The sequence below is a fragment of the Caloenas nicobarica genome, chromosome 12 (genome assembly GCF_036013445.1).
Source record: "Caloenas nicobarica isolate bCalNic1 chromosome 12, bCalNic1.hap1, whole genome shotgun sequence".
In the NCBI taxonomy this organism is placed as follows: Eukaryota; Metazoa; Chordata; class Aves; order Columbiformes; family Columbidae; genus Caloenas; species Caloenas nicobarica.
The window spans coordinates 2,831,097-2,854,678 of NC_088256.1; the positions used below are offsets into that span (position 1 = coordinate 2,831,097).

Genomic DNA, 23,582 nt, shown 5'->3' on the forward strand with positions numbered 1-23,582 from the left:
TGTGTGGGAGGAAGCTGGCATGAGCTCTTCTAATTATTTTTTGAGAAATTCTTGGTCCCCATGTGTCCAATTATTATTCTTTACTCATTTGTCAAGTTTTTCCTCAGAGGACTGAGAATTCTTGGCCTTTCAGAAGACAGAATGTTCTGAGATGAGAGGGGCTTTGTTTCTTGACGGTCTGTGGTGCTGACAATTCATGCTACAGCATTTTATTTGTTGGGGTTTCCGATAGGTTGATGGCTGTGTGCCCAGACTTCTATGTCCAGATGAGAAATGACAAATTTTGCCTCTGAGTTTTAGGCCAGGTGGGTAAATGCAGATGAAGGGATAGCTTTTAGTTACAGTAACCAACCCGGAAAGCTGCTCAGCTCTTGTGTCTGCTCTCTCCTTCGCAGGCCGTGAAAGATGAAAATGCCAGCGTGTTGGTGCACTGCTCGGATGGGTGGGATCGCACGGCGCAGGTCTGCTCCCTGGCCAGCCTCCTCTTAGATCCGTTTTATAGGACTTTTAAAGGCTTCATGGTAAGAACACAAATGATGGAACTTCAAAAACAAAAAGTGCTTCCTGGGTTTGAAATGTAAACAGGCCCTAATTAAGTGTTTTAGGCCGTTTCCGGGAGTGAACAGTAGGTGACCTATATAAAACCAGCTTTGATTCTATAAACAAGCTTTAATTGCTCTGAACAGCATGGGCACAAAACGGCAGCATTTGATTTCCAATTCCCAAATCTTTGTTTCCTTGAATGTCCACGAGAGCCACTAATGAGACACTTCAGCAAGAGATGAGGGAGCAAAGGATGCGGTCCTGGCAGCAATCCACAAAAAACTGGGGAAGAAGCTTGTTGTTTAAGAATGGTATAGTGAATAGTCTCCTATCTGCTGGGTTTTAAAATTGGGTGGGCTCACTCTTGTGCACAGAGCAGCATGTAATCTGTGTATCGTGTAAAATTCTGTGTATCACGTCAAATTCTGTGCATCATTTAAGACCTTTTTTTTAAAGCCATTGCACATGAATTTGGCTGTTTGCTTCTACTGCAGACTTTTTCTTATTTGAAGCTGTCACTGTGTAACTATAGTGCGATCTGCGATGTTATCTTTCCATTTATCTCCTTTTGTTAAATACCTGAAATACAGGTTGCTGCTCTTCCTCAGAAGAGTTCCTTAAAAGAAACCTTGAAATCAGAACAATGCAAATTTTGCCTCCTCCAGTGTGTTGCACTGCCAGGACTGTTTCCTTGAGTTCGTGCCATTTTTATTGGTTTTGCATCTGGATTATACTGCAATCTTTCAACAGTTAAAATTACATCAAAGTGTGAAATGTGCCTGGGCCTTGCTTGTGCTCTGGACAATCCTGTGTGAACTAAGGAACATTATTTTGATTAGGACCAGGAACAGTCACTAAACCAGACAAATGCTTGTCTGTCCTCTGAGCAAATGGTTGATACACACAAATCCTACAACTGGTCATCCCTAAATGAACACAACAGAAGTGTAAAGAATGGAAAAATTTGAAAAGCAATATAACTTTTCAAAGGAATTTCTGTCTTCCTCTTGTTCTTTAAGTCTCTAGATGATGGTATCAGGAATTGATCTTTAAATATGATCCAGCGAGGCAAGTAATAATGGATTCAGCATCAGTCATTTGGTTCCTTAGGAGACATGTTTTTAAGGAAAATACTGCTTTCTTGTTGTTTTCTTATATATGGTAAAGACATTCTATTTAAAAGAGAGCCATATGGTGTTTCTGGTTTCATCCTGAGCTCCTCAATACACAGCTGTACTACTTATATTCCTATTTGTGTGTTAAACGTTTGTTGAATTGCAGTTGCTGATTTATTTTGCTGAATATCACCATAATTCTTTTCCAAATTAAATAGCACGTAGTGTAATATTAAACTCTTAATTCTTTTAGCTCTGTGTGTTTATATTTTATGATTTTAACAATATAGAAACTCTCTCAAAATAGTAACAGTAGAGTCAGCAGGTAGCACTGGTTGTAAGCTTTTGAGAGTTTAACGTTAAATGCTTCATTTTGCCTTTTCTAACCGAAGTAATGCTCTTTTTTAACCTCTGTTTTGAAACTGAAGGTTCTAATCGAAAAAGAGTGGATTGCAATGGGCCACAAGTTTGCACACAGGTAAGAGCACATGTTATCTTGGGTGTAGAGAAAAAATTAAATGAAAATACAGGGCAGAGGAGAGAAGACTTGGAAAATACTGGAGTTGATGACGTAAAGGCAGTATCTGCTGGGGTTGTTATTTCATCAGTGCTTTTTCTTCTTACTTTACTGTATCATATGGTCTTGGACAAATTGTTTGAATTCTGCTTTTTTTCCTACTCGTAAAATCGCATTTGTGTTATATGAGGAGTGTTCCGGCGCGGCATGTTAATTCTTCTGCAATCATCTCCTGGAAGAAAATCTCAGCTGATGTTTTTCAAGACTCTTACCAAGTTCAGAGCATCAACTTGCATCAAACATAGTGCTCAAACCCAATTTGACCTGTGTTCTCTAGGCAGATTAAAAATGCTGTCATTCCTGTAATTGATAGCCTGCATCTAATGTGGATATTACCTTCAATTACTACTTTATATATTTATCATATAAAAATTAGTAACTGAGATATTCTTTCAGACTATGAGGAGGGAAGGGACCAGTCTGTTCAGTGATAGTAACTTGATTGAAGCTTTGCTCTTGATGTGAAGCTGGTTTTAATAATAAAACCTATCTGTTTCTGCAAAGCATATCTGGGGAAAATAAGCAATATGCACAGCCTTATACTGGTATATAAGAAGCAGCAGTCAAAGAAACTGCTGTTTGGTCATTATTGGCCAAATGAATGTTCTGTGGTCACTGTTTCTGCTTCTTTAGGGACTCTTTTCACATTTCTTGCTTTAACAAACAAACCAACCACCTCACCACTACTTTCTTTTCTTCTATTAGAAAGGATTGTTCCAAATACAAGAACTTGGCAGTGGGTACAGAAAGTACTTGAGACATGAATTTCAGCTTTGACTGAGAATATGAACTTGCATTCCAGTGGACAAAATAATTCTTATAGTGATGGCTGGTGCTGTACAATTCTGAGGGAAATCAGTCCTTCTTTCTGCTGCTGCTTAGGGTATTGTGGTTGGAATCGCAGAACAAGGAACTGAGATTTCGTCAGCTCAGATCTCCGTTGTAAGAAATCTTCATTATTCCACTGAAGTTTGGGGATAGCATGTTCCTTTCAGTGGATACCCAGGTTATATCCCATCCTAGAAAAGGAGAATTCTGCCCCAGGTTTTTTTCACTTAAGCACTAACAGTCATTACAGTATAACAGAGTGTTGGCTGCTTTCAAAAATGCCTTTTCTGGTTATTTTTCTTTTGTGATGGGTTGTAATGAACACCGATAGATCCTGGCTAGATTTGTGCAGAACTAGTAGGGTTCTTCTGAATGTCATTTAAAGCTGTAAAAATATATTTTGATTGTTGTTTTAGAGTTTTCTTTGAGTTTTTTCTTTTTCTTTCTGAGTAATTGCTTACCAGGATTTCATTCTTGATGCCCACATGAAGCAAAATGAGGTTTTTCTGACTGTTGCAGCCCATTGTGGCTACACCTGCACCACAAAATACTTTCACATCCATAAAAGATTGTAAAGGACACTTTTTCCCCCACACCGTTTCTTATTGTTCCTGGCAGACAGAAAAAACCCCACTGATGTCAACATTTTTTTCCCCAATTAAGGGCTATCGTTAGGCTCTTATAGTTGAGCAACAGATGTTTCTTTGGAGAATGTTTCCTGTTTTTCCTTGTGCTGACATCATAGCATAGGCTCAGGGCTTTCTATTTTGCAAATATTTTGTGTGATGCTTGCAAGTCTGTTACGTGGGCTCTTCCATCACGAATTTTACTTTAGAAAAACGGACATCACGCAATTCTCATCGCTCCTACCAGGTACCCTTGGAGAACACGTAATGCTGAGGGTGGCACAGTTGCTGCAAGATAATCCCCAGGGGGTTGTTTTCTGACTCTGCAGAATAATTTCTTACTCTTAATAGTGAGGAAAACCTCCCAGGTGTTTAATGGCAAGGGGATTCTTGTTTTTCGTGGGGTGGTGCAGGACTTAACCCTGTTGCGTTTGCATCTCTCCAGGTGTGGCCATTTGTACGGTGACCCCAAAGAAGTGTCCCCCGTCTTCACGCAGTTTGTGGAGTGTGTCTGGCAGCTCATGCAGCAGTTCCCGTGCACGTTTGAGTTTAACGAGCGTTTCCTTCTTGAAATCCATGACCACGTCTACTCCTGCCAGTTTGGCAACTTCCTCGGGACCTGTCATAAGGAGCGTGAGGATCTGAAGTGAGTTGGAGTTTATAGAGCCAACAGTCTGAAAGTCACTTTAAATGTCAGGAGAGGGGCAGGTTGTGTGTGTTTGTGTGTTTTTAATGTAATCGTAGACTGGTTAAGGGTAACATTGTCTTGATAGATGCTTATGTTCTACAGCGTGAAAAAAAAATTACAGATTAGTCCCCAGAGACTTATTATATCCGTAAATTCTAATTTGCAGCTCAGTAATAAGTTATAGATACCCCTTTTGGACTGGATGATGTCCACTTTAAGTTATTACATATTCCTCAGTGATGTATCTTGTGTTTGCAAAATGAATTGGATGCTGTATAAAAATAATTCTTAGCTCCCTCAATCTAATTCTGCTCAGAACAGCTAGCATTGTTATTAGCCCACTTAACTTGATTCTTTTTTTAGTGATTAGATGTTATTTGTAATCGACAGAATTTTTGAGAAGACCCATTCTCTGTGGCCTTTCCTCCTACAGAAGAAGCAGGAATTGAGAAATCCTTTGTACAGAGGATTTACAGCTTACAAAGAGCTTCAACCAAACACGCTGCCTTTCAGTTTCCAGTAAGTTGCTTATTTAAGGGGAATAAGTGAGACATTTTTCATTGTAATGTAGATTGCTAATTCAGGTTTAATAAAATAAAATTTCACTGATTAGCATGGTTTTATCTCCATTCCTCATCCCTAAACTGAGAGTAGTAGTGCACAGGTAATTGCTAAGTGCATGCAGGTACTGTTATTGAAAATAATAATTTTTCTTTGATGTTGAGAAAGAGAGTGGGGAAAGGCAAGGAAAAGAACTTCAGATGTGTAGATAGACAACCCCCACACACACCCTGACTGCTTGCTCTGTCAAATTCATGTGATAGGGTAGGCCGTTGTTAAAGAACGTTCCTGCTTTCCTCTTCTTTAATACATATTAAGGAAGTCTTTCAAACAGGAATTTCAGCACCCAGTCACCCCCAGGCTTGTGCGGTCAGGTGGGGGGGTCACAAGAAGGGATTTCTTGTTGCCGTGTCTGTTTGCTTGCCCAGGGCTTTGCTTTGTTTGTTCCCTGCTGAGAGAGAGGGGGATGCAAATGTGGTTTTATGTGCCGTGTGTGGTTACTGGCGGGCAAAGGGTTTTGTGAAAAGTAGGGCAAACTCAGCTGAAGGTGAACTGCCCAAGCCTCCGGTGAGTCTGCCATAGAAAAAAGTGTATTTTCATCTTATGCTGATACCTACTGCCAATGCATGTGGATCATAAGGCAGAAGTACTTAATTCCTCAGAAGTATTCTTGAACTTTATGAAAATTTGCTCGTTGATACTGAATTTTATAATCCAAGGCTGTGGCCGTTTTTTAAAATCAATCGCTAAACTCAATTTTTTCTTAAGCAGTATGTAGTTTGTTGGCCAGTATTGTATGATTAGCCACCTAATTCTCTTTTCTTGCCCTGTTCTTGAGGTTTTGGTGTGGGATGTATAATCGCTTTGATAAAGGAATGCACCCAAAACAGAGTGTGTTGGATCATCTGCTCAGCTGCATGAGCCAGAGGGTGAAACTGGAGGACAATGCGTCTGAACTGGAAAATGTGAGTCCTTAATCTTAATAATATTCAAAATCACGTGATGGTTTTGGCAAATGTAACTGGGATTGAACATTGGCACTGAATAATTGCTGCAACATGCTGGGCAAAATCACAGAATCATAGAATCGTTTTGGTTGGAAGGACCCTCAAGATCGTGGGGTCCAACCATAACCTAACTCTGGCACTAACCCATGTCCCTAAGAACTGGAAAAAAAATAGGTTTGATTACCCCAAATTCTCACCTGCTAGGTAAGAGCTGTGTTTGGTCAAGTCCTATTGCAGGCTCATGATGTTCTAATTCTCTAAACAAAGCAAGTGTTAAAAGAACATCTGGGCTTCAACTCCGCTCGCAGGAAACCTCAAGGGAGAGAGAAGAATGAGTGTGCTTTTTTCCTCCCAACATAAATAATGTGAATATACAAAAATATTCTTGTTTTCTACTCACCCCCACATTTTTTTCTCCTGCCTCCTCATTCACAAGACACATTGGAAAAACCGGTGATCAACCCGGTATTAGAACAGTCGAGTTACTTAAGTTGGGTTTCATGTAATGGCAAAAACGTAACTGGATTGCGTAGGCTGAATTATCCTCTCCAAGTGGCTACATCAGGCGGCGGGGGGAGCAAAGGCTTGGGAGGGGACAGAGCCAGGACAGCTGACCAAAGGGACGTGCTGTACTGTATGGTGTCTGCTTGGCTGTAAAAGCTCAGAGAAAGGAGGAGGAGAAGGGGGAACATTCATCATTACGTTTGTTTTCTGGAGCAACCAGGAAGTGGCTGGACATCACCTTCTGATGGGAAGTAGAGAATAGATTTTGGTTTCCGTTGCTTCAATGTGCGGCCTTTGCTTGTGCTTTATCAAACTGCCTTTATCTTGACCTACAAGAGGTTTTTTCCTTCTTATTTTCTCCCCACACTGCTGAGGAAGGGAGTGATGGAGCAGCTTCGGTGGGCAGCTGGTGACAGTCCGGTGCAGCTGCCTGGCAGGATGAGTGTGGTTTTTCTTTTATGTTCAGGCTCTAATTGCAATATCCTTTCTATGCATATTAAAAAAAAAAAATCCTAAAAATATGGTAGTATGAGAGTCATCTAAAAATATACCAGTGAGAAGCTAGCATCCTTTGCTAGGTTAATGTGAATGCTGAAAATTTTTGTTTTATTAACAATGCTGTTTATTAAACAGTGATGTTTATATCAGACATGTAAGGAATATGCCCATGTACTTCAATGCTGGATAACTGAGCCAAAAAAGAGGCACTGACACAGGGCTATTGTGTTGACAGTTGTTTTGTATATCACTGCCATCTGGGAACAATAGCTTTAATTAATTTTTCCTCATGTCTTTGTGTAGAAACTTCCTTTCCTTGATGGTCCTTTGCCCGCTGAAACTTGCTCCTTGTCTAAAGTGGGAAGTGCTGCTTCCAAAACTCCGATGCTCAACACTCCTCAGGATTACGAAGAGGAACCGCCTCCTGCGCTGAGCAACGGTGCCTCGGCAGAGGACTCGGTTATGTCAGATGGAGACCAAAAGCACAGAGAGAACCTGTCTGGTTCCGAGAACCTCCATCCTCTCCACGCCACCGCTGACGGTTTGGACTCGGAGCCGAGGACGGGAAGCAGCTGCACCGCTGGCGGGCTCTGAATGCGGCGTTTGGGAAACTGCATCCCTGCGAGGGTGCCCCCACCAAACCGCTCACAGCCGGGCGCTGGTACGTACGTTTGCAGGGAGCTGCGCTCGCTGCAGGGAACAGTCTGCATTTGGTTTGGTTCATGTTGTTTTGCAGTGATGAAGATGCGCGCACAGCTGCCGGGAAGGCTGCCCTGAGCGGTGTAAACCTTAATTTTGAGTGGAGGCACAGCGTGTGTTTGAGGTTATGACCACTTGCCAGCGCTGGTATTTCAAGCTGAAAGAAATCCTGGCCAGTTAATGGAGTTGTGCGGTGTTTATCACTGGAGTAGGAGAGATGCTATCCATTTATTCTCGGTAATGGTGCCAGGTCATCTTAAAATGATAAATTTCAATTTATCTTAAAATGATTAAAAAAAAAAAAATCTTAGCTGTCAATGAATCTCTGCATGGATCCTCACCTTGTGGCAGAACTGATTCGGTTTTTGTTTCCTATGCATATTTGTTAAACAAAAACAGACCCCCCTGTGCCTTTTGATGGAGACCATTTTAATGTCTAGCCACACAATGTGCTATTTTTATTATTGTAGTGTAGAGTGTAGTATTCGGTCTTCTTTGTAGTCAGTATTTTTAAACAAGGTTTTTTACCTGCTGTTGGCTTCTCCAGGATCTTTGCGGATCCCCTGAGTTCAGTATCTTCTTTCTAAGCCGACCTTTCAAAGAATAAGATTTTCTGCACCTCATTTACTGATGTGAGAGTGCAGCAAGCCACAAAGACAGCCTGTAACCTGTGAGGTTTTGACAGAAGGAGGATTAGAAATGAGAAAACATAGGAGAAAAATTATATGGAATTTTTCTCTCTTGTTTTATGATCTTGGTTAAATTGAAGCAAGAGAAGGAACTCTTTTCTCTAAGCTGGAATCAATGTGCTTTCTTCACACCCATTGAGAAGGCAGTAATTACAGATTATTATTATAGAAACGGGCCCTAAAATGATTACTTCACATCATGTGCTGAGTGATTACAGCAAATGTAATCTTGGATGTTAAAAATTATATGAACCTTAGAGATGTTTTGTCTGTGCTGTCAAGACGCGGGGAGATGAACGTCCTCATTTTGTGAAGCTGGTGACAAAATCAGGGATGTATTGGAGCAAGAAGCGGACACCGTGGCTGTGGCTCCAGCTTGGACTCACCCCAGTGCTTGTTAACGCTACTCGGCTTCCGTGAACTGCAGCGATCTCAGCTGGAGCCGCTCGCTCGAAGTTGCAGGTTTAAAACGGAGACGTACGTTCCATTTAAGCAGGAGCCGCAGCGCTTGTTCCGGACAAGCCCCTCGAGCTGTGCTTCACTGCACAGAGCCCTGACCCGCAGCCTCAGTCCAGATGCTTTTCTGCTTGCTCTTGGATCTTGTTTAAATTACATGCTGCTGTTAGCTCTGAAAATCAGTTTTTCTGTTTTATAAAACTATGAAACAAACTGAAAATATTTTCTAAGGTAGCACTCCCAGTCTAGAATAAATAGTGGCAACATTCCATTATAGTATCGTAAAATGCGATAGCCATTGCTCATGTGCTTATGACCTCTGGTGAAACGACTAAGCTAGTTCCAGTGTTCAAGATAAAGTAGAAAACTTAAAAAACAAACAAAAAATAACAAACACACACAAAAAAACCCACCACACAAAACCAAAAACTCCACTGAGTATGTCACTTTGGGTGAGCAAATATCTATATTTTATGAAGCATATCAAAAGACCCAAAGCAAAAGGGCAATACCCGAGAACAGAGTTTCTTCAATGACTAGAATGGCAAAGGGAAACTTCTTTTAATGTTGCAGGTTTTTCAATCTTAAAATTACTTCAACGTTACTTCCTTTAAAAAAAATAGTTGGTTTTGAGGTAGGAGCAAGAGAACTACAATGCGCAACTGATTTGAGAACTAAGCACGTAAAATACTGAACCTGATCTGCTTAAGCAGATGTTTGTATCAAAAATGCAGCAGCGATGTATTTTATTTTGAAGGATGCACTTTTCCAAATGCATGTTTTCTCAATCTCCGCGTGAGTATCTGCTGTTGAGTCTCTTTGCTACTAAAAAGAGCTACTAAAAGGAGCTAAGCTCCTAAGTCAGATAGTCCACCAGCCTTCTAAGTTGGCCATACCCACGTACTCAAGCGAAGAGGTTGCACCCTACGTCTCATTGTGGGTGCTGTGGACACCCAGGGTGCAGAATCCGCGGTGGGTTTTCACTGGAGGGTGCTGGGGAGATTATTTCCCGTTGCTTCTTCCTAGTGGAGAAGCGTCTTGGTGGTTTGGAGCCCGTTTTGTATAGAATCATAGAACAGTTTGGGTTGAAGGGACCTTCAAAGCTCGTCTAGTCCAAGCCCTGGCCGTGAGCGGGGACACCTCTCTTTAGGACCAGTCGTTTTAGATGTCATTGGTTCTTTTAATGCGATCTCTAATGAAAATTAGAGAGAGAGAATTGTAGAGAATTTTGACTGACTACTGAAGGATTTAGATGCCATTGGTTAATTTTTGTATGAAAATGCTTTGCAGAAAGTTTCTATAGATGTTTACACATTGCCTTGTCTTCTGAATTACCATAGATTACCTTGAAAAAAGTGTAATAGTCCTTGCTTATTCCAAAAACATGATGCTGACGTCTCCATAAATCCTTTTTGAATACTATATTGCTACAGGTGCATATAACCATGAAAAGATTACTTCATACACTGAAAATATTAGTAAGCTTTTAGTAATCTTGCTGCTTTTGCCTTCAGTAACAACACAAGGAATGGCTTTATACTTTGAAATGCAAAACCTAGCCAAAAAAAAAAAAAGTCATAATCTGTCTTTTTAAACCTCTTGAATTTAATGTGTACAGACTTGGTCAAAGTCTGCAACGTATTAAAAATTCTTCATGCTGGTGCTGTAAATGTACAGAACTGGGAAAGATTCCAGGGTTTCCTGGCTTTCCATGGTTTAAAAACCAATTAGCTAGAAGCTTTTTAGTTTTGACAGTAACTCTTGGGTGTTTCACGACCAGAAATGAAAAGCCATTTGAAGCTCTGCAGCGTGTCTTCAGGTCTCTGCTCTGCTAGGCCTGGCTTCCCAAAGCCTGGCAGGAGGCCTGAGCTCGGGCCTGTCCTGCTGCCAGCGCTGGGCCACTCGGTGGCTGTTCCCAAAAAGCGTCACTGGAGATCTAAAAGCTGGTATGTAGGAATCCTCAGATGTGAGCGCTGTGTAGGTGATAACTCACTATAACTTATTTATTCCATTGTGAGGTCACGAATGCTGGTCTGTCTTTGGGGCTGGGAGGTGAACAGAGCAACTTGCTGCTTTCCCTATGGATTCCTCTCGCTGGGAGGGAGGAGGGACCCTATTTGCTGTGGACGGGCCCCGTTTGTGTAAAACTCCTCCTTTTCTGGAGCATCTCTTGCTTTACCAAGATACTCCATTGTGTCATGCCCGTACATAGTGTCTGTCTTGTTACAAGCAGAGAGAAAACAGGCAAGCGCCTGTCAAGTTCTGCATTAAAGCTGCTGCTTTGGAGTAGAAGAGGGACCCGTGTAGCTTTATTTCTCAGCTGAAATGTCTTAATGTGAACTTCACAATTCTTAAATCGTGTTTTGTTTTGCAATTGTCGCCTGTGGTAGAGAAAATCCAGTTGGTGCTCTTTGCTTTACAGAAAAAAAAAATAAAAGGAATGATTGGTTTGCCCATAGGTGTTGGAGTTGTCCCTTGGCCCTCTTTTTTCAGACAAAGCAGCGACCGGGGGGATTCCCGATGTGCTGCTGTTCTTCCCTCCTGCCATTCCGGCCTTCTGCTGGGATCAGTTTTTGCACGGACCAAACCCAGTTATTCCTGGTTTATCTGCTGTCCTCCCGCACACACGGGCACTTCCCGCGCCTCGGGGCACACTGCGGGGAAGAATCTCTTCTGAATGTAGTAGTTTTGTTTTAATTAATACACAGCACTTGATTAATTAGATGAGGAATGTCTCCAAGCAGGTGATGTTAAAGTGCAAGTTTTTGTAAGCATCTGCAGCACTAGGAGCAGCCAGGTCAGCGCCACTTGCAGTCGGCGTGATTTGTTATTTGAACGTACAGCGCTGCGTCCTTTCGGCATCTCTGAGCTGCAAAGGCAATGCAGAAAGCGGGTGGGTTGAAGTGGTTCACCTCTATCTCTTCCCATATCATGTATCTGTGAATACGCGTCTGTATTTAATGTAGCAGTGTACTACTGGAATAACGTGTAGCACTGGATCTAGTCCTGTGTCACTGCGCACGCATACGTGCTTTTCCAGTCATCCACAAATGGAGCTTTGTAGGAACGTACCTAAAATTATGTGTGGAACTCAGCTGAAAATTGTAAATGTTTTTGCCGTTTCTGTAAGTCAACCGCTGTTTTTGTCGGTGTGTCTGTTGAGGGACAGTTGTATAAAATTGTGGATGATGAAATTCCATATTCTTGAATGTGCTCTGATGGCTGTACACACGTCAGTCACCCTAGTTAATGCACTGCTTAAAAATAAATGTACCATGTTTAGAGGAGCACTGTGTCTTTTTTTCTCTAAATGTATTTGTTCCATGAAGTTTCACTTGTATTACAGTTTATTTTTATTCCCTACAAAAATAAATCCCTTGCCTTTTTCAAGTAAACGACTAGTCTTGTTTATTGGTTATAATTGAACTCGAAGCAGAACTTTACACTTTGAAATGTGACGTCAATTAAAGACTCTTGAGTAGTGAACTTGTCTTAAACTGAGATTCCACTTGCCCTTCTTTTACAGAATAGAAACTGGGTGAGCTCACGGTTCTGGAGGGACTGCTCAGTGTCTTTGGAAAAAGTAATAATATAATGAAGCTGTATTAAATCTTCATCTCTGAGGAACCAAGGCTGACCTTTGTGGGCACTGCGTGGTACCAGCTGAAGGTTTCTAAGGTTTCTTCCGACGGAGTGAGGAATCTGCAGCCCGTTTGCTGATGGTATCATTTAAAAATGCTCTTTGATCCGGTTCTTTCCAATCATAACTTCAGTAGTGAGTCAAGGTGGGATTTTTTTAAGCGCAGACTCACTGTGGGGTGGGAGGATGCTCAGGGAAGAGGGAGATTCCAGGTACAAAACTTGCCTCGTGTTTATAACCAAGATTGGAATAACTTTCATCACCTACAACTGTGTAGTAACAGTCAAATCCTGCAATTAAATCTAGATCTGCAAAGAAATTAGGTGAAATGAGTTAATTGGATGTTTAAAAGGTTGCACAAAATGCTTCAGGATGCCATTTGGATCGGTAAATCCACGTAAAGGGGTTAAGTCTGGGCCTGGCAAAGCAATGGAGGCTATTTTAGTAATTAATTTTAAAGTAAGTGTGTGGATATTCTTGATGCCCCGTGTGGGAGGTGGGGGAGCGGAGCGACAGGGCTGTGACCGGCAGAAGAACACGCAGAATGTCAGCGGGAGGGACGAGGAACCACTTTTCCCAGGTCAGTTTAGCACCAGAGCGTTCAGCTTTTAATCCTGAACACAAACAGCTCCGAACGGTCCCTCCTCGCTCGGTAAAACCGCAAACACAAGGAACAGACACCAGAGCGGTACCTGGTACCCAGCCCTGATAGATGTTTTCCACGTAAGTCCATTAAAAACAGATATTTCTTTTCTATGTATTGAGGCAAAAAATACACTTGGGGATACTCAGTCCCCAGATGTTTCCAAGCCTTTTTTCCTCCTTGCTAATTTTAAATGTTCTTAATGTTGCCAGTGAAATCCTTCATTTACCTAAATTAGACTTGGCTGGCATCGAATTGGGTTATTAGCATTAACACTGACTAGAATTGATAAAGCTGTCATCTACATTTGGGGAAAATGTAGTGTCTATCTTGCAGCATCTTCGCTGAGGAGGATTTCGAAGTTCCCCGCTGGAGCTCCTTCAGCTTTGAGGGGGCAGGTTCCGTTCAGAGTCGTCGTAGGAGTATTGCTAAAGACATGTGTTTTTAACAGCTCTCAGGGAATACCTTATGCTGAGTAAAAATACCGATCAGTAAACTTAACTGGAAGTAGGTACTGAAAACCCACTGTTTTAAGGTCAAGTTCAGACAGAAAAAGCAATTGAGTTAACCTAGGGGTTTTTTGAGGTTCACATGTGCCCAGGACACCTTAAAATGTTGATTCATTTTCATTATCGGGCAATATTTTGTTGTATAAACTTGAGTTTTTCAGCAGCAACATATCTCTGTACTCCGGTTTTACTCAATGCCGTTACCCAGCAGTTAAAGATGCTGGTGATGATTTGCTGGAGGTATATCGGTGTTAAGGCTAAATGCATAGATGTAAAACGCATCAACTCCTCTGATATCGAAGGTAGACTCCAAATTTCTGGGTTGATGGCTGTTGACCGCAGCTGTTCCCGGCCGAGCGGAGATGTGCTTGGGCCTTGGTGTGCTAATTGTCATTTCTCTCACATGCCAGCAGCTTCTAAATGCAAGTGTTCTCCTGTAACTTGTATTTTCTTTCACTCGGAGGGGGAGTTGAAGGGATGGAGGGGATACAAAACCCCCTAGTCTTACAGAGCAATAACCCTTCTGTGAGTCAGACCACGGCCCCATGGACCTGCTGCAGTGGGTCTGGGAAAAGTGATATTTTTCCTCTTTCTCTCTCAACAAAGGTCATTGAATCGCAGAGTGGTTGGGGTTGAAGGCACCTCTGGAGATCACCCAGTCCAACCTGCTGCTCGCGCAGGGTCACCAGAGCAGATCGCACAGGGTCACATCCACGCGGGTTTGAATGTCTCCAGAGAAGGAGACTCCACAGCCTCTCTGGGCAGCCTGTTCAGGGCTCTGGCACCTCCCAGCAAAGAAGTTTCTCCTCATGTTCAGCTGGAACGTGCTGTGCTTCAGTCTGTGCCTGTTTCCCCTCATCCTGTCGTTGGCACCACTGAAAGGAATCTGGTCCATCCTCCTGACGCCCACCCTGGAGATATTTATCAGCAGAAATAACATCCCCTCTCAGCTTCTCTTCTCCAGGCTGAACAGATCTTGGAGCTTTCTCAGCTGTGGGAGAGAAGCAGCAAGTCCGGTGTGAGGGGAATCCATAAGAATGCACACACAAGCCCCCTTGCGAAAGCCCCACGTCTGGATGTGCAGAGCTGGCAGGCGCTGCCCGGCCGATGGCTTCGCAGGCAAACGCACCGGCAGCCGGACAGACGGACCAGGGGCCGAGGCTGAGCTGAGTCTCTAAAATCCGAGTATTCTGCAAGCATTGCAGGTTTCGTACAGCACCCCGGGGCGGTCCCCTCCCTGCTGAGGCACCTAAAGGGACTTGAGCACAACAGAGACTTTCACAAATCTCACCTGTCAAAGGGAAAACCAGGGAGGGGATAAAGATACAGAGACTCCACTTGCCATTTAAGGAAATCTAGTCCAATTCTTGGTTTTTGTCTTATTTATATATCCCTTCATACAGCATTTTAGAAGTTGGTACTTTTCTTTTTCCTGTTTTTGTTTTGGTTTGTTGGTTGGGTTTTGGTTTGTTTATTTGGATGACGAAGAATGTTTTGAAAGCGATGATTTTTTTTTGTTGCACAGTGATTCAGTGTGTGTGTGGCTTGGAAAAGTGTTTGGGGTAAATCTGGCAATTCACACAGATCAGAACTTCCGTTTCTGAAAGGTTGTTGTTGCCGCCTTCCTGCTTTTGGAGAATCCTTTAAGAGCAGATAGTTCTCCCCTGCCTCCTCTTATTGCCCGATATTTTGAATAATTAAAAAACCCCTTTGTTTATTGAGTATGTGGTTTGTGATCTCAGGGCAAAGAGGCTTTTGGGGGTGGCGTGCCTCAGAGCTGATTATTAGGGCTTTACTTCCTCCTCAAAGCTTTGGAATGAAAACCAGCACATTTCAATATTGTAAAATAAAAGCAAAGAAGACCCTCTAGTTCCTCCAGGAATAACTTCCAAGTGTTGCCAGCCCCGGAGCTCACTGAGACCAACAGGCAGATTTATGTGAACCATCGGTGTCACGCAAATAACTGACGTGACGAAGGGCGGGCACCTGCTGGCTTGGGGTTCTGAGTTTCGGGTCCTTCGTGATCATCTTCTCGCATCGGTTTACGGCTGCTGGCTCCGGCGTGGAAAAGGAAAGCGGCTCCCGGGCGGCGGTGAAGCCGGGACCCACCTTGCCGTGCTGTCCGACTCCTGGGGCTCCAGCGCTGCTGAAACCCCTGGAGGATTCACAGCTCGAGGAGGAGGAGAAAACAGTTGCTGGATTCATCCTTCAGTTCCAACTACATATTTTGATGTTAATGCACCCATTACCTCGAATCCTGGGGTCAGTTTTGGGCCCCTCACACCAAGAAAGCCCTTGAGGGGCTGGAGTGAGTTGAGAGAAGGGAAGGGGCTGGAGCACAAGTGTGATGGGAGCGGCTGAGGGAGCTGGGGGTTCAGCTGGAGAACAGGAGCTGAGGGGAGACCTTCTGATCTCTGACCTGCCTGAAAGGAGCTTGGAGCCAGGGGGGGTCGGGCTCTGCTCCCCAGGAACAAGCGCCAGGACCAGAGGAAACGGCCTCAAGTTGCACCAGGGGAGGTTGAGGTTGGATCTGGGGAACAATTTCTTCCCCAAAGGGCTGTGGGGCATTGGAACAGGCTGCCCAGGGCAGTGCTGGAGTCACCATCCCTGGAGGGGCTGGACAGACGGAGATGAGGTTCTCAGGGACATGGGGCAGTGCTAGATTTGGGTTATGGTTGGACTCAATGACCTTGAGGGTCTCTTCCCACCAAAAAGGTTCGATGATTAAAGTGTGCAGTGCCTCAGAAGGGGCCCTGGGAGCTGCTGCTGTGCGGGTGGGAAGGCAAAGGGTGGTTGCGGGGGCTCGTGCCCTCTCACGGTCAATATCTGCATCGCGTTGCTGCTGGAGCCACCTCCAAGCTGGGTGCTGAGAAGGTGCCAACGCAACGGGCAGGTGTAAGTGCTGGAAAACTGTGAGCGGATGTTCTGATCATCACAGTGACGCTCCCCGGTGAAAGGCTTTGCTGTGGCTTGGCAGTGATTTATAGTTCAAAGGCAGGAGACAGAAGTAGCCCTGCGCAGTAGCTGTGTGTTTCTGACCTTGAGGGCTGTTAGTGAACCCTTCATCCCCGCAAAATGATTTATTTGGTACTGTTTAGTGCTAAACCTTTAAAGCAGAATGCTTAGTGGTGTTAAATCAGAAAGCTCTTTACCTCCTTCCAGCTGCATTAATAACTATAATCTCTTTAATGGAAGCAACTTTGTTGGGCAGGATTTACCTTCCCAAAAAACCTTCTTGATTGGCATTAAATATCCTCCTGCCCGTTAATTCCTCTCCAGTTAATGGGCAGCTGATAAAGAAGTTGCTTTGCCTGGAGCACGTCAGGTCAGGCAGCGGCTCGTGCCTGGAGCAGGTGAGGCTTCCCCGACCCCTCAGCGTTCCCTGGGGTCTGAGGAGTTGGGAAGCTTGTCCGAAATAGGTCAGATTTATCAGTCGCCTCCCCTTGGGCTCCCTTTTGGCGTTTATCTGAACCTGCGGATTTCCATATTTGCGCGGGACGCTACTTAACGCATCTCTCTGGCTGTTAAGGGAGCGTGATGAGTCTGTCAGTTTGCTTTCTTCCAGCTGGGACGGATTTATCAGCGAGCACTTTGTACTTTTTCTTTCATTAGTATTCGGTTTAGTCTCTGTTCCTTACCAATGAACTGGTCTTGTTTCTAAGATTTGTTTTCTCGGTTAAAAACTGAACAGCAGCAGCAACAACAAAAGAATATGCAGTTTATCATGAAATTTTCCATTCAAGGATTTTCCTTTTATCTCTAAGTTCCATTACAGTTTCCTGCATTTCATGTATATTCATTTTGTTGTCTGCATCCCCCTTTTTTTTGCCATTATAATACACTGTCTTTTTAATTGCTGCTTTTATTTCTGCATTTTGTAGAGGGGGTTTCCAGCCAGGCTTGGCATTTCCAACTGCAGCATCCCCGTTGGGGTTGCAGCTTCTTGACACTTAATCAACCCTGAACTCCCCGCTTTTGCTCTGATGTTTATCCACGTTTCTCCTACTAGATAATTCCCTTCAGAGCGTTGACTTCAGGAAATGGATTTTTTTTTTTTTAAAGCAACAACCTCATTTTGAGTGAATTTAGAGAGAGTGAAACTATGAGGAAGCCAATAGTCTAAAACCTACCAATATTGAACATTTTGCTGCTCTCCGTGCTTTCCACAGTGTCGCTACGAACGATGAGTGTGGTGGTGACGGTAAGAACACCGTAAATGTTTTGCAGAGCCCCCTGATTTTACTTCTTGCACCAGTGGAGATTTTTCTGCTGGATAATTCAGTTCCCCTCTCGTTATCTGGTACCGCTGATAACGCTGCCTCAAACTGTCACACTGTTCCTGCTCCACCACCAAAAACTTTGGAAAAGCTTTAAAGCGAACTGGACAAAATACGATTACACTTACCAGCTGACAGCTTTTGATAAGACAGCCCAGGCACTGCTCCCTGCTTGTTTTGTTTGCCCCTGCGAAGTTTTCCGCCTTGCGATGTGCTGCTTAAGTTTATAAAGCCAAAGACGTTTGTCCTGGCGGGCGTAGCGGGGAGGGAAGCCTGCGGAGAAGCTCAGGTCAGAAATCTGCACCATCTGCAGGGCCTTTTGTCCTTCTCGTGCCCAACAAACAATTCTGGATGTTGCAGGTGGTCATTTGTATTGCTCTGAGAGTGGAGGCGGCGGCCGGGAGCAGCGGGAAGAGGGGATCCGTTGGGGTGATCGGCAGCAACCAAGACAAGGCAGAGCTTGGCGCTGCGGCAGGGAACACGTTGCCCTGGCCGGGGACTCGAACTGCCCCATTCCCTGCGATTTCTGCAAGGAAACGGTGAAGCAAACGCTTTGTGTCTCTCCGGATGGGTCCAGCAGCCTCCAGCACCTGTCCCAGCCTCCCCCCGCCTCGCTGCCCCTCTCTATATTTACCCCGGGGGAACTTTCCAAGAATGGAAGTGGTAAGATAAAACCCTCGAGGGGCTAAAATTAGCCCCGGCGCCCTGGCCTGTCCCCCTGCAGCGGCATTTCAGCGGTGAGCGCGACAGCCTGCCGCGGCGCGCAGAGCGGGCGCCCGGCCCCACGCGGCAGCGCCCGCTCGCTTTTCCTCCTGATTTTTGTTTAAACCCAGGGGGAACCAACCTCGGGACCGCCGCTGCCTTGCTCAGCCGGGCTGTGAGCATCACCTACCTCCCCAAGGTAAGGCGGCAGCAGAATAACGCCCAGGCAGCGTTCGGCAATTGGAGGTGACTTGGTAACCAGTTGTAAAAGTGCGGGTCTGTTCTCCGCCACCTTTAGCTCCAGTCGTAACCTTTTTTTTGGGGGGGGGCTCTGCAGGTGCATGGACGACTTTCTTCAGCTCAAGAAGTGACAAATCTGATTTGGGCTCTTCTGGTTGAGGAACGTCTCTGAGCTCCCCACGTGAGTGCTTACGCTGTCGCGGTAACGTCCCTTTGGAGATGCTTATTTGTGCTTTCAGGAAATGTTACAGATGGTTTTTTACTTTTCCAGACTATTTCCATTGGGAATATAACCGCGCCTTCTTTTTGAATCTAATCTGCAAAAAAAACCCCACCCCATGAGCCACATGGGTGAGGGGTTTCCGAAGCTCCCGAGCTCATTATCAGCGTGTCTAGTGAATAACAGTACTATTATAATTTCACATATTTCTACATAATTTATCTGGGTTAGTGGAACAGGTGGAAGCGCAGCACAAGTTTGCTGTCGCTCGCTGCCATCAGGCTTGCTCTCGTTGACCGAGCCATGGAGCCGGCCTTGCGCGGGGGATTCCGCCAAGCTCGCGCGTCTCGCCCCCGCGGGCGATGTGGGACGAGCCTCCTGTGACCGCCTCGTTACCACCAGGCTCGTTTGCAGAAAGAGGCTAATTGCTCAGCGCAGCTCCTTGCCTCCTCCAAGGGAGGATCGGAGGAGCCGCCCGGGGAGACCGAGCTGTGCCGCGGCCGCCTCTCCCCGAGGAAATCCGAGACGCCAGGACGCGGTGAGGAATTCCTCGGCCGTTCCCGGCGGGCGGCGTTTCCAGCTGCTCAGGTGCCGGCCGGGGTGTCACATTCCTCGTCCCCACTGCAGCCCGGCCACCGCGAGGCCAGATCCTGCGCCAAGCACCTGGCAAACATGCTGGGGTTTGGTCCCAGCTCCGGCACGATCAGCTCAGCATCCCCTCGCCTTCGCCCAACAGCCCCTACCTCCTGCTGGAAAAATCCCAGATCCTTCTTGCAGCCACGGTCCTTGGGCTCAAACAGGCAGGACAGAGGAGAGGGTTTGCTGAACTCAAACACCCATGTCGCTTTGGGAAGGGTGAGGCTGAAAGTCCTTAATCAAACCAGCCGCCTTCACATTCACTTCATCTTCTGGTTTGAAATCCAGTCCCTTTAAAAACCTTGCAATGCTGCCAGCTCCTAAATTAAAACTCCTCCGAGTGTTCCATGGATCCCAAAAGCTTTGGGAGTGCAGGTGCTGGCGAGGTTTCCAAGCCTTGGCCGGTATGAAGCAGGCTCGAGTCCTGCTGTTTTCCAACGTGCTCTTCGCTCGGCAGCTCCCCCAGAGAACAGCTGGATGGGGTGAATTCTGAGGGGTTTGGGAAAACGGGCGGTTTCACCCACCAGTGGGGTGCAGAGTCCTTGCAGGAGCCTGTGGCCACCCAGGAGCCTTCCTGAGCTCAAGGTCTGAGTATCCCATGAGTAGTCTCATACCCTTCGCCCCCTCAGGGGCTAGAAGTACAGCATTAAAGAGCTTTAAAAAAATAAAGGCTGTGAGCTCCCCCATGTAGCATTCGAACGCCAAATCTAATTATCTCAGCGTGTTCTTGATCACAACATTTCAAGGGGAAGCGGCCCATGTATGTGCTACAGCAACAAACTGCCTTAGCCCTTCACCAGCGTGGATTTCCTCACCTGTGGTGACAGGGCAATAAGCATGTCAGAAGCATCATAATCCAACAGTATTTGTCTTTCTCTTTTTAGAAACTTCCTTAAATTGTATACCAAAAAAAAAAAAAAAAAAAAGAATAAAAAGGTGGTGTTGGTGTCAGGGAGCTGGTTCAAACATTTTGGTGATGTTGGTTTTGTTGTCCCGTAGATCTTTGGTTTTACCATTTACGATGAAAGCAGTACGTGGGAGAAAGAGCAAAAAAAAATGAGCCTGATGGATATCACTAAAATGTTCTCCATGCTCCAGCCCAGAGAAGATGAAGAAGACAACGGAGAAAGTGAGGAGCTGAACCGAGCAGTACTGGAGGATGACTACCAAACCCTAGATCACCTCTTGTCCCAGGACAGGTACAAGAAGTTCATCAACCGCAGGAGTGGCTGGGGGGTACCCAGCACCCCGCTGCGCCTGGCTGCCACCAAGGGCCACGCCAGGAGCGTGGAGGTCCTCCTGGCCCACGGGGCAGAGGTGGACAGCCTGGACGTGAAGGCTCAAACCCCACTCTTCATGGCGGTCAGCAACGGCCACCGGGAATGCGTGAAGGTCCTGCTGGAGGCGGGGGCCAGCCCCGCCGGCAGCATCTACAACAACTGCTCGCCGCTGCTCCTCGCCGCGAGGGACGGGGACGCGGACATCCTGCGGCAGCTCCTGGACCACGGCGCGGAAGCCAACGTTCAAGCGAGGCTGCCCGAGTGGGCTGCCAACTCGGCGGCGTGTTCTGGTCCCCTCTACCTCGCCGCCGTGTACGGGCATCTGGAGTGCTTCAAGCTGCTGTTGCTTTACGGCGCCGATCCCGACTATAACTGCACGGAGGAGAGGGTGATCGCCCAGATCAAGGAGCCCAAGACTCTGCTGGAAACCTGCCTGAGGCATGGCTGCAGGAGTAAGTTCATTGAGCTGCTCATTGACTTTGGAGCCAACGTCCACTTGCCCAATATCACGGTAGACAAGACGGCACCCCACAGCGAGGGCCTGGAGCTGCTGCTGCAGGCGAGAGGTAATCTGCACGTGTAGCCCCAGGGCTGGAAATCAGCATTAATTTTGCTCATCTGGGTGCAAGTTCCTTCAGATTCCCCTTCTTTTTTGTCTCTCTCCCAATAGCCCCACCCAGGATTTCCTATAAGCTTTGACTCCCTTTGCAGCATCACTTGAGCTCATGGTTCTCTCTAGTCTTAAACTCTTGAGTATTATCACTATTTTGCTCTGAACTTTTATTCCTCCCTCTCCTACAATGATTGCTGTGTTCACGCCAAAAAACCCAAGGCTACAATACCGAACACAGCAAGAGAAGGACACTAGAAGTTTATGGAGCATAGGTTCACCACTGGTGATTCAATCTGATGGCTGGATATCCATGCTGCTGCAGGAAACTCCTAAAACAAGTTGCTGGGATTTGGGGGACACTGTCACAGGAGGGCTTGTTTCTAATAAATATCCACCGAATGTCCAAAATTTCCACCACTGGCTGCAGCGGGAGGCAGGCGACCTTGGTGTGGGTCTGAGGTGTGAATCGGTGCAACCACCACCTGCATTTGCGGTGTTATCTGCCCTCTCAGACTCACTGCAGCATCTGCTTTTCATGAGTATTTCTAGATGCTTGCTAAAGGAGCTGCTTCCACTGAGGGTCGTCGGTGCTGGTCTGGAGCACACGGGGATTTCCACAGCCTGTTTTTTCCCCTTAATGTAAATCTTTTGAGTTAAAGGCTGCTTTTCTCCATTCCTCTCCTTTCTGCTGCTCAGCTTTGCCTCTCCTGTACCGCCTATGTCCAGGTAAACTGCACTTATTTCTGTATGATGGTGGAAGGTCTCATCTCTGTATGCCCAGCTCTGGTGAAACACATCCTGCAAAGCTTGTGTTTGAACACGGCGTAAGCAGCCCTAGCAAAGATATTTAGTTTTGGTCTATCCGTGTCCCTTTGCTTAGGACAATGCCTGGGTTGGAGAGGAGTGGGGTTGTGTGTCTTGGAGGTGACCGTCTCATTTTTCCTCCCTCTCCTTACGCAGCTCATCCCAAGTCCTTGATGTCTCAGTCCCGGCTGGCGATGAGACGGCTCCTGAAGCAGACTGGCCGCCCGCACGCCCTCGGCGAGCTGGCGATCCCGATGGCCCTGGTGAACTACCTCCGACACCAGCCCTGACGCGCAGCCCCCACAAGAGCCCCCTGCCCCGGACATGTGTCGAGCACCCGAACTGAAAGCTGCTTTGACATCTGCGCAGTGTGAGACTGCCATGAATTTGTGGTTGCAAAGTAATATTTGCTTATGAAGTGTCTCCAAAAAGCGATGCCCGTGCGAAAAGATGGTAAGGGATGCTGGGGAGAAAACAGGAGACCTCAGCTCCTGCTCCACATCAGGGTGATGGCAGAGCAGGATCTGATTTAGCTGGGTTTGGCTTTAAACCCTCTTCACTGGAGGATATTACACCTTTAATAGCTACTGGTTTGAGAAGGGGGTGGGAAAAGGTGTGGAGGGCAGAGAGAGGAGTTTGTTTTGGTTTGGTTTTTTATTAAAACTGTTGCTGCTATTCTTATTAAACTATCGTTAACTGTTTAGTGAAATATCCTTTAATCAGAGCTGGCCCTCGACAGCTCAGCGCACGCCTCCCGCTGATGCTCTGGACCGCTTTTGGGATGCAGCAGAACAGGTCCCCTCCAGCTGAGTCCACCCTACCCTAATCGCATCTCAAACGCAGGTGCTGTTGGGGCAGAGGCATGTGGCTCTGAGGATTGCTCTTTGCAAAATGTGGGCGCCTTTTTGCATTATTTATAGGCTTGTATCAAATGCTGCGGAATCTATTAATCAGCCTGTATTGATTAGGCTGTGGGAGCACCTCCTGAGGGGAGGCCCCTCAGTTCCAGAAGGACAGGGAGCTGCTGGAGAGAGTCCAGCGCAGCCACCAAGATGCTGAAGGGAGTGGAGCATCTCCCGTGTGAGGAAAGGCTGAGGAGCTGGGGCTCTGGAGCTGGAGAAGAGGAGACTGAGGGGTGACCTCATTCATGGGGATCAATATGGAAAGGGGGAGTGTCAGGAGGATGGAGCCAGGCTCTTCTGGGTGACAACCAGTGATAGGACAAGG

The 23,582-nt window shown here is 46.0% G+C and overlaps 2 protein-coding genes and 1 long non-coding RNA gene across 5 annotated transcripts in view; 2 read left to right on the top strand and 1 right to left on the bottom strand.

Moving 5' to 3' along the window:
• MTMR8 (myotubularin related protein 8) overlaps nt 1-10,566 on the top strand; it is a 23,622-nt gene extending 13,056 nt beyond the window's left edge. For 2 of the 3 annotated variants that reach the window (XM_065643464.1, XM_065643465.1), the window contains 6 exons: nt 396-521; nt 2,087-2,136; nt 4,135-4,335; nt 4,768-4,896; nt 5,777-5,903; nt 7,251-10,566. In XM_065643464.1, the coding sequence (XP_065499536.1) occupies nt 396-521; nt 2,087-2,136; nt 4,135-4,335; nt 4,768-4,896; nt 5,777-5,903; nt 7,251-7,541 (924 nt within the window). In that variant the 3' untranslated portion in view covers nt 7,542-10,566. The remainder of the gene's footprint in view (nt 1-395; nt 522-2,086; nt 2,137-4,134; nt 4,336-4,767; nt 4,897-5,776; nt 5,904-7,250) is intronic. The other variant, XR_010606886.1, reaches the window with a different exon arrangement.
• LOC135993539 (uncharacterized) lies at nt 10,293-18,451 on the bottom strand. Its single transcript, XR_010606887.1, has 2 exons — nt 17,989-18,451; nt 10,293-14,574 (listed from the first exon to the last, which is right to left on the bottom strand). It is a non-coding gene; the product is annotated as an uncharacterized LOC135993539 (long non-coding RNA).
• Nucleotides 18,452-18,591: 140 nt separating this feature from the next.
• On the top strand, nt 18,592-23,040 carry ASB12 (ankyrin repeat and SOCS box containing 12). The gene is made up of 4 exons (XM_065643411.1): nt 18,592-18,761; nt 18,900-18,983; nt 20,658-21,504; nt 22,512-23,040. The coding sequence occupies exons 3-4, from the start codon at nt 20,715-20,717 to the stop codon at nt 22,643-22,645; spliced, it is 924 nt and encodes a 307-aa protein (XP_065499483.1). The 5' UTR covers nt 18,592-18,761; nt 18,900-18,983; nt 20,658-20,714; the 3' UTR covers nt 22,646-23,040.
• Nucleotides 23,041-23,582: the final 542 nt, after the last annotated feature.